The sequence below is a fragment of the Xenopus laevis genome, chromosome 5L (assembly GCF_017654675.1).
Source record: "Xenopus laevis strain J_2021 chromosome 5L, Xenopus_laevis_v10.1, whole genome shotgun sequence".
NCBI lineage: Eukaryota > Metazoa > Chordata > Amphibia > Anura > Pipidae > Xenopus > Xenopus laevis.
Window position 1 is genome coordinate 74,414,287 of NC_054379.1, and position 15,786 is coordinate 74,430,072.

At 37.4% G+C, this 15,786-nt stretch overlaps 1 protein-coding gene across 1 annotated transcript; it reads right to left on the reverse strand.

Annotated features, from left to right (window-relative positions):
- Positions 1-3,207: 3,207 nt before the first annotated feature.
- On the reverse strand, positions 3,208-15,470 carry aldh8a1.L (aldehyde dehydrogenase 8 family member A1 L homeolog). Its single transcript, XM_041562954.1, has 7 exons — positions 15,146-15,470; positions 10,927-11,074; positions 7,367-7,522; positions 7,132-7,281; positions 6,426-6,682; positions 4,139-4,300; positions 3,208-3,804 (listed from the first exon to the last, which is right to left on the reverse strand). The coding sequence occupies exons 1-7, from the start codon at positions 15,278-15,280 to the stop codon at positions 3,352-3,354; spliced, it is 1,461 nt and encodes a 486-aa protein (XP_041418888.1). The 5' UTR covers positions 15,281-15,470; the 3' UTR covers positions 3,208-3,351.
- Positions 15,471-15,786: the final 316 nt, after the last annotated feature.

Below are 15,786 nucleotides of genomic sequence, written 5' to 3' on the forward strand. Positions count from 1 at the left end.
TAAAGTTTTAAAGCAATAGGAGCATAGCAGATCCTATAGGTCCCTACAATAGCATAAGAGAGGATAATAAGATATAAGTAATATAGTATACAAAACATTTGATGGCATAACAACTAGTAATGTTAGATTTTAAAATAGATAGAACATGGTTTTACAAGATACAACAAGAAAATAAACCAAAAAAGGTAGGTAAGTGCAACAGAGCCCTGTTATTAATGCTTGCCTTTGGCACAACGAGCACCAATTACCTTTGAGATATTGTAGTTGGTGAGGCAGGCAATTAGAAAACCTAAAGCAGTGAAACGAATGGCAAAATCATTTAATTTACATAAGATATGTTCGGGGGGGAAACAATGATTAATCTGCATGTATACATAAAATATCAGTGTGACATTTTTGGGAAATAGAAATTCCATCCTCATTATCAGATATGTGACCGTTAGATATTGTATGCAGTTGCACCCTTGTTCCTGATAGATTTCAGAGGAAGGAAGGAGCCAGTGGAGAGGTTACACAAACGAACACAAGGCTTGCTCATACTGGAATGGTGAAAGATAATGGGGTGAGGGCCGTTCTATTTGTATGGTATATTTCCTTCAACTGCTACAAAGGTCATTATGAAATGATTAATTAGGGATCACATGACAGACTTGTGAGGGGGGGCAGCAGTAAGAAAGGGTTTTCCTTTTTCCAGTAATACAGTTCTATTTTAGGTTACAATATGGGAGGGAGTGAAGCAAAAGAGGAAACACTTTTCAACTACACTTCCTTGAAAATAAGTAAAACTTTTAGTTTCATGCTCTGGTCGTCTGCTCACAGATATCAAGCAATACGGTGTCTCTCATTTAAAGGCCTGTGTTATGTAAATTGAATAGCTCTGTCAAAGAGCCACCAGGCTGAGCTGTGGCAGATTTCATATGATCTCATATGAGCTCCAAAAGTGCCATGTGAAGCATTAAAGGGGTGTTTCATCTTCAAGTTAACTTTTAGTATGTTATGGCTAATTCTTAGCAACCTTTCAATTGGTCTTCGTTATTTATTTTTTTAGCTTTTTTAAATGATTTGCCTTTTTCTTCTGACTCTTTCCAGCGTCTAGTTGGATTAAGATAGTTCTTCAAAGAGGTTCAAAGAAATGATCTGTACTCTACAGCTAATACTTGGGTCGCAGGAAAGCTTTGGAGCACACAAGAAACATGGGCTAAAATTCACTATGAAATCTGGAAAGCCTAGAATTTGAATCCCTGAACAGGCAAGAACCTTGGAGTCCTGTCCATTGCTAGTAACCCATGTGCAAATTCTGCATTTTTATATTTAGAATGTGTGACTTTATAATGCTTCTTCGGTTACTTCTGCTCTGCAGATTTTCTCTTACATGCTTTAAACATATGATTACATTAATTCCATCATCATGGCATGTTGTGAAAACCGACACAGGAGTAAATACAAACTATTTGCAAATAGAGGTCAGAAGCAAGACCAGGACCTGGTGAATACTACCCTTTGTACAGCTAAAGCCCATTAAAAGCATGCTTTAATTCTTTATATGATATAGGGCTGCCGTGCCTCTTTCCATGGCCAGCAACATTATGCAATATAAAAATGTGCCCCAGTTACCTTCTGGAAGGACTTTCTGTTCTGATTCTGGAGGTAGGATACGAGCAGTGTTCTGCCAAACGGTATAGGGCACCTATTGCACATTTCTACACGTTACTAAAAGTAAGCAGAGAAAGAACCTAAAAGAGTTTTTGATGGACTTTAGTGTGCCCTTTACATTTACCACAGTACACTCACAAGTAACAAATGCAATTCATGCTGCATGTTTTCTAACTGTACCTCTAGTTTCATCTTTTCTCAGCCATCAGAACCAGGAAATAAACTTCAAGCACCGAAGGCACTATTGCACCGTTTGTACATGATCTTACCAAACTCTTGCCCTGACAATTGCCTTTGTTATTTACATGCCACATTAGGATGTTTTTCCTTTATTCCTGTTAGCTCCCTCCACCCAATGCCTTCCTATTTACTTAAAGCAATTCTTTATGTATGTACTGTGAAATGTTTAGCAATCAGAAGAGCAAACAGAAAAAATGATTACTCATACTGCATAATCACTTCTGTGCTTGCAGTCAGTCTGTTAAATCTCCCTCCCTGCAATTCTGTCATGGTTTGTGGTTGAACTGAAGTGAACAATATAGCTTTTCTATAAAGAATGGGGGGCTCATTTAAAAAAAGTTTTATTATAGCATTAGAAACCATTACATCTGACAACACTGTACTACTTTGAGCCTTTAACAGATTATTGATAGGAAGTCAAAAATTGTATCAAGGGAAAACAATTCGTCAGTCTCAGGCTACGGGATGTAATGAAAACTGGAGTTATTTAGAAATAGACAGCTGCTGAATATTAATTAGAAATGTGCGAAACTCAAAACTGAAATGTTTATAAAACAATATATTTACTAAAATGTCAGCCATCATTTCACCCCTTTTAAGTGTGTGTGTATATACACATTTATTTATATATGTAACCTAATTCAGTCTGTATCATACATTTTTCATTTCTGATTAAGCATTCATTATAAGGATTTTCTGGGCATTCCAGTTTAACTGCTCCAATGGCAATGCCCTTGACAGTTCCAGAACTGTGAATTTTATTTCAATTTTATTTCAGCAGAACTGTAGACTCTACATTGACATGCACAGTTGTACATAATGAGGCAGGCAGCGCTGCGCAAAAACGCAGGCGACGGAAATAAGATAAGTAAATGCATTGTCGGATGGTGTTGCAGCGTTGATCCGACGCGAGACGACTGTCGGGTGCAGACCCGTCGAATCAACGATGCGACACCATCCGACAATGCATTCATGCATTCACTTACCTTATTTCCATCGATTGCGATTTGAAACCTGCATTTTTGCGCAGCGCGTCAGATCGCACAGAAAACACCCGTGTAGTCCTACCCTTAATCGTTGGCTTCAGATGTGGATGAGCAGAGAGTTTACTCTATCTGTAAATGAATTGAGACTCTTGAAAGTATGCATAGGTACTGTATACATTTTATTTTTACAGGTAACGTGTTAGCCAGTAAAATTGTTACTAAGACACCTTACACATAGTTTGATATTCCTTTTTGTTGGTCATTTGACCTATGAGCTGAATGTAGGATAGATATATATATATATATATATATATATATATATATATATATATATATATATATATATACCAGAGAACACCACAGCTTCATTGTATTAAGCTTGAAAAATAAACTCATCTTTATACCACTTTATTTTTTATTTCAAGAGTTGCCCTGTAATATATTTTATTTTGAAATGATAAAGCACTATGAATCAGTGTTTTATGGTGATAGTCTTAACCTCTGTGAAGAATTCATAGGAATCCTTTGCACCCTCTCTTCCCAGACCTGATGCCTTCATGCCACCAAATGGTAGATTTAGGTCTCTAATAAGCCAACAGTTGGTCCAAACAAGTCCTGAATGTAATTTCTTAGCAACACGGTGAACACGGCCCACATCCCGTGTCCAAACAGTAGCAGCTAGGCCATATTTGACTCCGTTGGCTTTTTCAATCACTTCTTCTTCTGAATCAAATGGCACAATGCATGTTACTGGGCCAAAAATCTCCTCCTGCATACAGCAAGATGATTCCTTTAACTCTGTGATTACTGTAGGTAGCATGAAATAGCCTCCTTTGTTTTCTGAAGGAATATCTAAGGCATTCACTCCTTCACCGCAAAGCACAGTAGCACCTTCTTCAAGAGCTTTCTTCACATAGCTCCTAACCTAACAAATACAATTATATTAAACATATTAAGTCAATGATATTGTGTGAATTTGCATCAGAATTTGCAGCAAAAGAGTAACAGCTGTGAAGACAGCTGCACTTCCAGGTTTTCAAATTATATATTCAATTACTGTTAGAGTCGGTGATCTTTTATTCAGCTATAAATGATCACCATCACTAGAATATATTGTGTGTATACAACAATTAGTCTTGTGAAATTTGAATTATAAAAGCAAGTATCTGTTTGTTTCGCACCTTTTTATAAGTGGGAGAAATGTCATGCCAGAAACAGGAGCAACACAGTGTGATCGCAGATTGCTAAGGTTAAATTACCTTTTCTAAGTGGTTGGCACTTATTAGTGCTCCCATGGATGCAGTTGGATCTGAAGGTGTTCCCACCTTCCACTTCTTGGCAGCTTCCACAAACCTTTTTAGGAAAACTTCATAGATTGCCTTTTGCACATAAATTCGACTTGTACAAAGGCATATCTCCCCCTGTAAAACAAGCAAACAATTTCAAATCATATATCAATGTTTATATTTAATGTCACAATTATTTGCAATAGCGAATCCATTAAAATTTTGAGTCTAAAATAGAGTGTCTTGTTTCAATAATCGGTTTTCCTAGTTGCATATAATCATGAACCTCCGATAACATGTATAACAGCTCCATCTTGTGGTAGAAACAGATACAGAATTATATTAAACCATTATCGAAGAGCTGTACAGCAGAAGAGCATACACATCAAACATACAGATCACATACAAAAATGGTTAAAGTGAGTGAGTGAGTGTGTGAGTGAGAGTGTGAGTGTGAGAGTGTGAGAGTGAGAGTGAGTGTGTGAGTGTGTGAGAGTGTGAGAGTGTGAGTGTGTGAGAGTGTGAGTGTGTGTGTTTTACAAGTCTTCTCTCAGTGCATTGATTTTCTTTCTTTATATAACTGCCATTTTCCTGACATTTTTAGTTATATTTATAGTAAGTACTGGAGTCTCACATTTAACATCTTGCCAGTTTCAGCCTATATCAATTCTACCTTACAGTGCAAGATATTAATGTGTAAATTGAAAATACTATATATTTGACATACTTACATTAGCAGTGAAGTTGAAACGTAGGGATAACATTAAAAAAAATAGGTTTTAAAAGACATAAGAAGCATTATCTGTTGTTTAAATTAAAACATTTTATTATACTTTTGTGGCAGAGCATGTGCCACACATTTTAAAGTGTTAACATTATTGATGGCTGCTCTGCCCTCTAGAGGGTGAAAATGTGCTATGGAATACCATTAAAGGGATACTGTCATCAAAATGAAAGGCTTACCGTATATCAGTGCCTAAATGTAATGTTTAGTAACATAGAATAATAATTGCGTTATTCATTTAAACTGTGCAAAATATATACTGTTTGCTTGGGGACGTTTCTACATATGCACAAAAAAGTATCAAGACTATCAAGTTTTAAAGATGCAGTTCAAGCTATCTTTATTATCATGCATTATATCTTTATAATAATGCAGTAACAAAAACCCTAAGGCGTGGCTCAGTGATTAACACTGCTGCCTTACAGGCCAGGGTTCCAGCCAAGGATGAATGTGATACATACAGACCTGTGAGTGTAAACTCCACTGGGGTAGGGAATAATGTATAATCTCTGTTTTTTAGGGGTTAATCAGGAACCTGCTATGGGGGTGGATCCTTGAGGGTATACTGAGCATGTGCACTATAAATATTTGTTGTTTCACTTATGGTATATGTTGAAATGTTGATCAATAAACATAAGAAATATTTTTTGATATTTAAAAGAAAAAAAATAATAATCCAGAGTGCGTCAGGATATTTTTTGGAAAGTTACAATTCATTTCAAAGGAGGGAAGTATTAAGCAACATGTATACTTGGAAGGTGGCATACCAGGCTACTGGTTTGTATACACACAGCAGGTACTTTCCTCAAAGGTGTTGTCCCAGAGTTGAAAGAAGTAGGCAGGAAGTTCACCTTACCATTTACTTTTAGAATGAAATATTGGATATTTTTTCAAGATAATTTAAATATAAAGTATAGTGATGTAGTTATAATGTGCAGTGAACGGGCCAACTCTACACCAAATTACTTCAGATGGTACCAACGATCTCTTACTTTAATTCAGTAAAAAAAAAATACACATTAGATAAATTGCTTCTTTCCAACTGAAGAAGTGAAAACCGCTTTACGGAAATGCCAGTCTTAACGGACGTTCCTGTTCATTATATAGTGAATAAAGTTCCCCCTTTTGTAAAATATAGGGATATTATAAGTTACCGAGGAGTTTCATGACCATATAAAAACACGAGGCCGAAGGCCGAGTGTTTTTATACAGGTCATGGAACTCTGAGGTAACTTCTAATATCCTCATATTTTACAACTGGGGGTACTTTATTTATTATAATACACAAATTTCAATGAGTCATGTGACAGAAATGACATCAGAACTCACCGTTTATAACTGATGACATCAGAACTCACCGTTTATAAGGATATAATTTACAGGATATTCATGGCTTTTGTGTATTATACAGCATTTACCAATCCTAGACTTTGAAACAATCCAGTTCGTAGTCACCTGAGAAGCAATGATACTTACCTGGTTGGAGAAACTTGACCGTACAGTGGTTTTAATGCATTCTTCTAGATTTGCATCTTCAAATATGATTGCTGGGTTCTTGCCTCCAAGCTCTAAAGACAATTTTTTGCAGTAAGGAGCACTTTTCTCAATAATGCGCTGTGCCGTCATTGTACTGCCAGTAAATGAGATGATGGGCACATCAGGGTGACACACAAGAGCTTCTCCAGCTCTCGGACCTGTTCCAAATACAATGTTGACGACACCTGGTGGGACTCCTTGAAGAAGCAAATGGCATATTTAGGGATTAGGTGTTTATGTTCACTGTTGAACTGACATTTTTTTGCTTAAACAGTAGTATCTGTACTGCCGAAAAAAATATATTTTCAAAAAAGCACATTGAGGTGATGCATTAGCTTTTACTAATTTTTAGATATTAATACTCCATTTACAAATACTCTATCTAAAATGCCATTAAAAACAGTGTACCTGAGCCATAACTGGTGGGTATTTGTATAACAATTAGCAAGTCAACAGATCAAAAAAAATACTGTTGCACATACTAAACAAAATTAATGCCTGTCAATTCAAAAGGTACTTTTATATGATTTTATATGCAGTAACTCAGCAAGAAAAGGGAGGCTGCCAAGAAAAGACCAGGCTATGTGATGAATGAGTCATATTACAAATAATGTGATAATTCTTACAAAAGATGATATATCGTCACCTGCTTCTTTAAGAAGTCTGCACATCATCCATGCTGTAACTGATGTCATCTCACTAGGCTTTGCAACCACTGTATTCCCAAATGCAATAGCAGGTGCAATCTTCCAGGTCAGCAAATAAAGTGGCAGGTTCCAAGGGCTAATTAGGCCGGCTATGGAAAACAGAAACACAGGTGAACAAATGACGCTGAAAAATGGCTTTATCAGTCTCCTACCATGTCCATTGTTCCACATTACCTACTCCAACAGGAGTTCGCACGGTGTAATGCATGCAGGCCAAGCCATCCATCTGTGTGCATTCTGCGGTATGATGTAAGATTGCAGAGGCGAAAAATCTAAAATTGTACGCTGACCGAGGTATATCCACTGTGCGGGCAAATGCAATTGTTTTGCCTGAAAGAAGTACAAAATACACAGACAGTGCAGCCTTTGTTAAAGGGAAACTTTACCCCCAAAATGAATACTTAAGGAACAGATAGTTTACATCATATTAAGTGGCATATTAAAGAATCTTACCAAATTTGAATATATATTTAAGTAAATATTGCCCTTTACATCTCTTGCCTTGAGCCACCATTTCGTGATGGTCTGTGTGCTGCCCCAGAGATCACCTGACCAGAAATACTGCAGCTCTAACTGTAACAGGAAGAAGTGTGGAAGCAAAAGACAGAACTCTGTCTGTTAATTGGCTCATGTGACCTAACATGTTTGGTTTGTTTGTGTGCACCATGAGTCATACAATCCCAGAAGGTGGCCCTTATTTTTTAAAATGGCAATTTTCTATTTAGGATTACCCAATGGCACATACTACTACTAAAAAAGTATATTATTATAAAAATGGTTTATTTACATGAAGCAGGGTTTTACATATGAGCTGTTTTATGCAATATCCTTTTATAGAGACCTACATTGTTTGTGGGTATGCAGAGGATTCAGACAATGAACTAGCGCTATTCATTTCCATGGGAAAGCAAGTTTGGTGGTGGGTGGGAAGCCAACTATATGTTACAGGATCTGAGAAAAAAAAAAAACAGTCCGGCTTTACTTAACCCAGTTTCACCAATGTTAATGTTATTTCAATATTATGAACAAAGGGATTGCGTTGACAGGGCTTTGTAACAGTATGTATAATTTGTATCGGTTAGGTTAGGGTGGGCAAATTTATGTGGAATAATATATTATTGCCACATCCTATTAAATGTATTACGGGGGTACAGTTGTTATTTTGGCCAAAAACTGACTCTATAGAATCTATACCTCTTCATTTTCTTTCTTTTCATTTCCCATGAAGGAAAGTTTAAAGCTCAATTAACGGACAATGAGGCCCCTAACCAAAGCAGCACAAAAATTTCCCAGCCTTATTGTGTGATGTTTAAAAAAAATGAACGCAGGGGTTATGTTTTATTATGTAAATCAGCTCAGGCAATAAAAATCAGGTTAAATAAAAGCAACATAATAAAATGAAGGCTTAAAGCAAGTCAGCACTGAGTCAGAATGCAACTTGGCCTGCTTGTTAATCCCAAACTGGGAAAGTTAGGTATCATTTGAAAGGAAATGGTTTTGCATAAGTGCTTGCACTATGTATAGTCACAGCAAGAGCATGGGTATTTCCTAAAGCTTTACGCCTCCAACTTCTTTTCACTGTAATTAAAAGCTGTATACCACAATGAAAGAGTCCCTTCACCTGCTGGCCCACAGAGACTGCACAGCCATTTGAAGGTTCCCCTTGTATCTGATGCCAGGGCGATAATAAACAGGATTGCATATTTATTATAAACACAGAAAACTGTAAAAAACACATACACACAAGAGAGATGGCATTTGGAAATTTCTTATTTATCAGAAAATTTTGAAGAAAAGTCCCTTACACTGAGGAAGATAATGCTTATGGGAAAACAGGGTTCACATCAGTAGTTAATATCTATACAGCCACCAATGGGAATGGAGATTTTATTCAGAAAGTTAAACAAATGTCAGTAAAATCTTTTGTTTAACTGCTTGCTGCTTGGAATGTAAATATATAAATAATCTGTTAGCAGAGTACTTACATTATCAGATAAAAGCTTGCTAGCCAGAAACAAGCACAGAATGAATGTGACTACCTCCAACTCTTGGTGTATTGATGATGTGCCTACATTCTAGTATTAGTATAAGCTTTATATCTATAGTAGTAGAAAAGTAAGCTACAATCATATGAAAAAGTTAATCCAATAAATTTTGTCACTGCTGAAATACTACTGTTTCCATAAGGCATGTTATATATTAAAAGCTCAGCCAAAAGAGGGGTTCCCTTTTTTATATGACTGTGTATATGCATGGGATTTGTATATGGTCACCAGACAGAGTATCACCAATTTCCTCCCTACACAATCTAACCACCACCACCACCACCACCACCACCACCACCACCACCACCACCACCACCTTTCATAGTAGTAGTTCTGGTTATATAATCTAGAGCAGTGATTTCCAACCAGTGGCTCACGATCAACAAGTTGCTCTCCAACCCCTTGGAAGTTGCTTGCGGTGGCCTGAAAGCAAGTGACTGTTATTTAATTCCAGGCTTGGAGGCAAGTTTTGGTTGCATAAAAACTAGGTATACACCAAACAGATCCTCCTATAGGCTGCCAGTCCACATAGAGACTACCAAATGGCCCTTATCTGGCACCCAGGAACTTTTCTCATGCTTTTGTTGCTCCCCAACATTTTACATTTGAATGTGGCTCGAGGTAAAAAGTGTGCGGTAGGCAGAATCAGAAGCACAAGACAAATCATCTGGGGAGGGACACTAAGTTGCAGTAGCACTGTACATGGCAATAAAGTGATACTTTTTTTCCCCCATGTCCAAGGGACAAAAAACTTATTTAAATTGATTGAGGAGTGTCTTAAATATAACCATCCCCCAGAAAACATTCCTAGAACTAGATTATGAGAAAACTTCCCCTTACTATTACTTTCCCGAGTGAAAATCTCCCAGGAGTAATTTACCTTTGAATTAACTTTTAGGGGCCGATTCACAATTAACCCTCGATATTCGACTGGGAATTGAAATCCTTCGACTTCGAGGATTTTAGCGCAAATACTGCGATCGAACGATCGAAGGATTATTCCTTCGATCGAACGATAAAATCCTTCGAATCGAACGATTCAAAGGATTTTAATCCAACGATCGAAGGAATATCCTTCGATCAAAAAAACTTAGGAAAGCCTATGGGGACCTTCCCCATAGGCTAACATTGGGTTCGGTAGCTTTTAGATGGCGAACTAGGGGGTCGAAGTTTTTTCTTAAAGAGACAGTACTTCGACTATCGAATGGTCGAACGTTTTTTAGTTCGAATAGTTTGATTCAAAGTCGTAGTCGAAGGTCGAAGTAGCCCAAAAAACACTTCGAAATTCTAAGTTTTTTTACTTCGAATCCTTCACTCGAAGTTAGTGAATCGGCCCCTTAGTATTGATGCCAATGGTGAATTATTGAGACAATTTGCAGTAGGTCTTCATTTTTTAGCTTTGGTGTTGTTTAGCCAGGGTCAATGAACCCAGACAACCAGACAACATTTTAAACTGCAAGCTAAAAAAAGGAACGCAAATAATTTAAAAAAATTTAAATAAAGTAGAAAAGTTGCTTAAGATATTCTCAAACATTACTAAAAGTGAATTGAATTTCAGTGTGTAGTAAGAAACAACTCATTTATATTGTATTGACCGCAGAGGCGAATCATAGACAGACTAAAACAGTAGACAGCCTATGCATCTAATAACCACTCAAGCTGCATAAAATAAGTGATGATGCAATCAACCTTGGTCTTTAGATTCTGCTACTGCAAACTCCTCCAAACAGCTCTCAATCAAATCGGCCAGTTTGTACAATATTGCAGATCTTTCCTGGGGGCTCTTGGAAGACCATGCTGGGAATGCAGCCTTGGCAGCAAGCACGGCTGCATCAACCTAGAAAAAGAAAGCTAGAGTAAATAATTACACATATGTATATTTATTGGAGTAGTAAAGATTTGTGACCCCTTTGCTTTTCATGAGTGCTTTCTATTGGAGTGATATGTGTATTATTATATAAATTCATATATATATATATATATATATATATATATATATATATATATATATATATATCTATATATATAGCAATTTATGTGTAGTAGATGGCTTCTGTATACCACAGTTATCACAGTTATTCTAATAGTAAAGTAAAATACTTTACAAATGACAATTAAACTGGGATTTATTGCCATTATTTTATAAATACGATTAAGATTAATGGATCGTGGATTACTCTTCCTCTTGGTATCTCATGTAAGCAGATTTGGCACACTTATAATTAGTTTTATTACCTGATCATTGATGCTCCTTGCTGGCATCACTCTTTAAAGGAATGCAATGAGCCTATTTCAAAAGGCCTCTAATATACTGAGAGATTGGCTGATGCATTTTCTCCTAAAAGGGGTGCAGGTCTGGGGTACCTAATATATTAAGACACCCCCCCCCTGTAAATCCTGATTTTCTTGTTAGTTCTTCATTGTTTAGGCTATAGTCATGAAAGTCACATACAATTCCTTGTAAATGTATTTTCAGACACTTGACCAGTTCTCTTATTTAACTGAACACAAATCATTCTCAGTGTTTGAGAAAGACACTCTTTTCAGTTAGTAAAAACAATCTTAGGAACATTGACATTTAAATATGTTGTGTGCATTAAAGAGCCCATTCTTTGCTGCAATAACAGCTTTGCACAGGGTTTAGATTGGAACAATTATTCAGGCAGATTTGCTCCATGTGATGCTTATAACACTGTGCATAGTAGCAGGATTGAACAGGAATTTGGCAAAAGGTTCCTGTGGTCAGATGAGACACACGGAGACCTTTTTATCAAAGTAATATGTGGTTCAAATTTAACACTGCCCACTCCTCAAAAGCATTTTCCTTTTAGTGTATATGTTGGTGGTATTATCATGCTTTGTTGCTGCTTTTAATAAACAGACTGGGCATCTTGTCAGACTAATGAATGCATGGTGCATGACAATACAGCAGAAGTGCGTATCTGCTTAAAGGGGAACTATGGCGAAAATGAAAATTTAATAGAAGCTTTTTCATACTAAAATAAGATATTTCTAAATATAATTAATTAAAAATTCTGAGTCATTTGAGATAATCAAGTTATTCTTCACTCTCCCTCTCAGCATTTGTCCCTCTTCAATCTCTCTTCATGCAGAAGTTGGGAGACCGACTTTGATAGACAGTTGAATCAAATATATCTTTTAGGGGCAGGCGACTTTTGCCTAGATGTATTGGAGCTCACTCTATTAAAATCACCAGAAATCCTGTCTCTCTACATGCAGAATGTTGTTAGATTTTGAGTGTACTTGAGTCAGTTATTTAATACAGATCTAATACATCTGCCAGGAAAGGGAGCACCCCTAAAAGATATATTGGATCTATCTGCCATGGAAATCTGACACTCAACTCTTGCATTAAGACAGAATGAAGAGAAACAGATGCTGAGATAGGAATAGTGAATCTAAACTTGATTATTTCAGAATTTTTTATTGAAAGTTCCTTATTTCAGTGTGAGTAAGCTTATAATAAATTTACATTTTCACGATAGTTCCCCATTAAGAAACTAAAGCGTTGAGTACATTCATCTTTCAGACAATGATCCCAATCCAAAGGCAAATTAAAGCTGGCCATACACTTGACGATGTACTCATTTGATCTGCACCTTGAGTTGGGTGGTATCGGCTGATCAAATCATAGGGCCCTAGGGTCCAACTTAACAACAAACCCAACCATGTTATGATAAAAACTCTAAATAAAATTGCAAGATTTATACTATCCTTATTTTGTAGAATATTTTACCACGTAAATATTTCTGTGGTACAAAAATCGAAGATCCCAACCTCAGTACCAGTGCTGCCCAATATGATCAATCTTGTGGTCCAGATATCTGTTATTTATTCACCCAGAGGTCTATGTGGATCCCATACAAGATGGGGATATAAATCTCACTGGAGGACCACTTCTGTCACACAGGCCTCAAGTAGGACAGCCTTGCTTTATATGGATATACCTCAATAATGCAATAACCAAAAAACACAAATAACTATCTTTCTAGGAAAAGCTCTTTCCAAGAAAGATTGTTCGTTTCAATACACACGTGTAGAGCTGAATCGTCAGATATACAGGTAGAAACAATAGTATCTGACGATTCAGCACTAACAATGGCTGATGTTTTGGTGCCTTCAAAGGCACCCGATCAAATTTTTCCGACCAGCACGATAATCGAGCCGATCAATATCAAAATCTTCTGCCGATATTGGTTGGCTCTTTTCCCACCATACACGCACCGAATATCATACGAAAATTGCTTTGTACTATATTATCTGTGAGTCTATGGCCACCTTAGTAGGCTTGCAGCACATGAAAATGGCAATCATTAATGAACAGGCAAGTGAATCTTTGACTCCTCCAAAAACTTGTTCTTTTAGAGAGCATGCCTGGCTAGTTTGAAGCGGGTCATTCACCTGCATATGATCTGAAGTCTGACTTATGTACACTAGTAAAAGGTTAGATAAACATCACTGTTTGTTTATGTAGTGCTTGCAATAACCTTGGAACAGCTTGCCTGTCATTTAAGGCTAATGCCACACAGGGCTGATTCTCGACCTGTGGATAAAAGCAAATGGAAAATCAGCCCCTCCAATGGCATCAGCCTTCACCTGTGAAATCACCTGGAATCACTGCATCAGCGCACAGGGCAGATTTTGGTGCAGAAATCAGCTGTCTGTGTAGTAATTAACCTAAAAGTCAATAAATATTTATTTAAAGGGTTACCACTTCCAATAAAACTATGCATAGAGAGGTAATTATATACAGTTGAATAGTTAAGCCCAATATTTCTACATGTCAAATTTCATCTTCTGCTATCTCCAGTGGTCAAGCATTATAATGTCAAAACAAAATAATCGGCTTTGGATAACCTAAATCTTGCCAAATATAAATCCTGGCATTTAGCAAACTGTCACATCAATTTTTGGATTAGTAAAAACATATTAGTGAGCCATTTTCTTGGACAGTCAAACCCCCATTTTACCTTTTTCCGGTAAAATGGGGGTTCTAAACGGAGAACCAAAAAATGTATTATGGATTATATATTGGTGAGGACCAGAAGAAATGGTGTAATGAGGGAAAATTTTAAATCAGGGGATGTAAAATGCATGGGCCGGTCAGAAGCCTGAAATCTGGCTGACTTCCACACAAGATTTGACGGGTTTCGAGCTCTTCCGTCTGCCCTCTTCACCCACAACCTTACTGTGCCCCACTACCTCCTCTGGCAGCTGCTTGCTATAGGCACACTCACTGGCATAACTATAGAGGAAGCAGACCCATTGTCGCAAGGGGGAGTCTGTTTCCTCTATAGTGTTGAAATACCCCTCCCGCTGCTTGCTTTTTCTTTAAATTTATGTGCTCACGCCTTAGCGAGCTCAGAGGCGGGGTGAAGCGTGCAGGAGTCCCTATGTGTCCCCCTGGGCACACTTACTCTGCCCCACCCCCCATCATGACATCACAGATGGGACAGGCAGGTCCGGATTTGTGGAAAGACCACCAAGGCCCAAGCCTAGGGCAGCAGGATTTTAGGGGCGGCATGCTGCCCAACCACACACATTGGTTCAAAAACACTTGGGATGATTAGGAGATCATAAATTCTCAATGCTCCAATCCCAATTGCTCCAGTCCCGATGATCAAAATTTGCACAAATAAAGGGGAGAGGACAGGGGCAATTAACAGCAGTGGGGCACACCACTTTGCGACCATGGATCGGCTTGGGAGTGGCCAGATTAGGGTAGGGTGCAACCAGCACATCATTACTGTATAGCACTATATAAACTGTAAAACATACCAACTTATATAGTGATTAGCTGCATGACAAATCGTTATTACCAAACAAAAAAACAACAAAAAAAAACAAAAAAAACGAAATAATGCCAAGAATGGCCAGATATACAAACCTCTTGCTTGCTGCTGTCTGGGACTCTGCAGTAGACTTCACCTGTTGCAGGATTCAAGGAATCTATATAAGAATTGCAAGGAACAAACTTCCCATCCACGTAATTTTGCAGAGTTAAAAGTGTGCATTTCTCCATGATTGCAGGGAACCACCGTGTTCTGTACAAAGTTTTCCAGTATTCTGATTCAAATGGAATTTGGACTGAAAAACAGAAACACTAAGAGCCAACTCCACCCCTCTCTCAAGTACAGACAATAATTACACTGCAAGCTTTAGAACCAGTATCCATTTTTCTACACAACCTAGCATACTCCAAATGGGAAATGAAAGGGGGTCAAGCAGCAACTGACTGTGCTGCATTTATTTCAGCATTGCCCTACATAGTAAATGATGGGGCTACTGTAAAAAAAAAACAAAAAAAAACAAAAAAAAAAAAAAAACTTCATAGACCGGCATAAATTTCAGATATACAGGGTGCATATATTAATAAGTGCTACCATGTCGTTCAACTTTAAAGTACATTTTTGTATGATGTAGATATTTGTGTTTGGTTTCCATTTAATTATTTGGGGTTTTTGAGTCATTTAGCTTTTTATTCAGCAGATCTCCAGTTTGCAATTTCCAAATTACCCTAGCAACAAT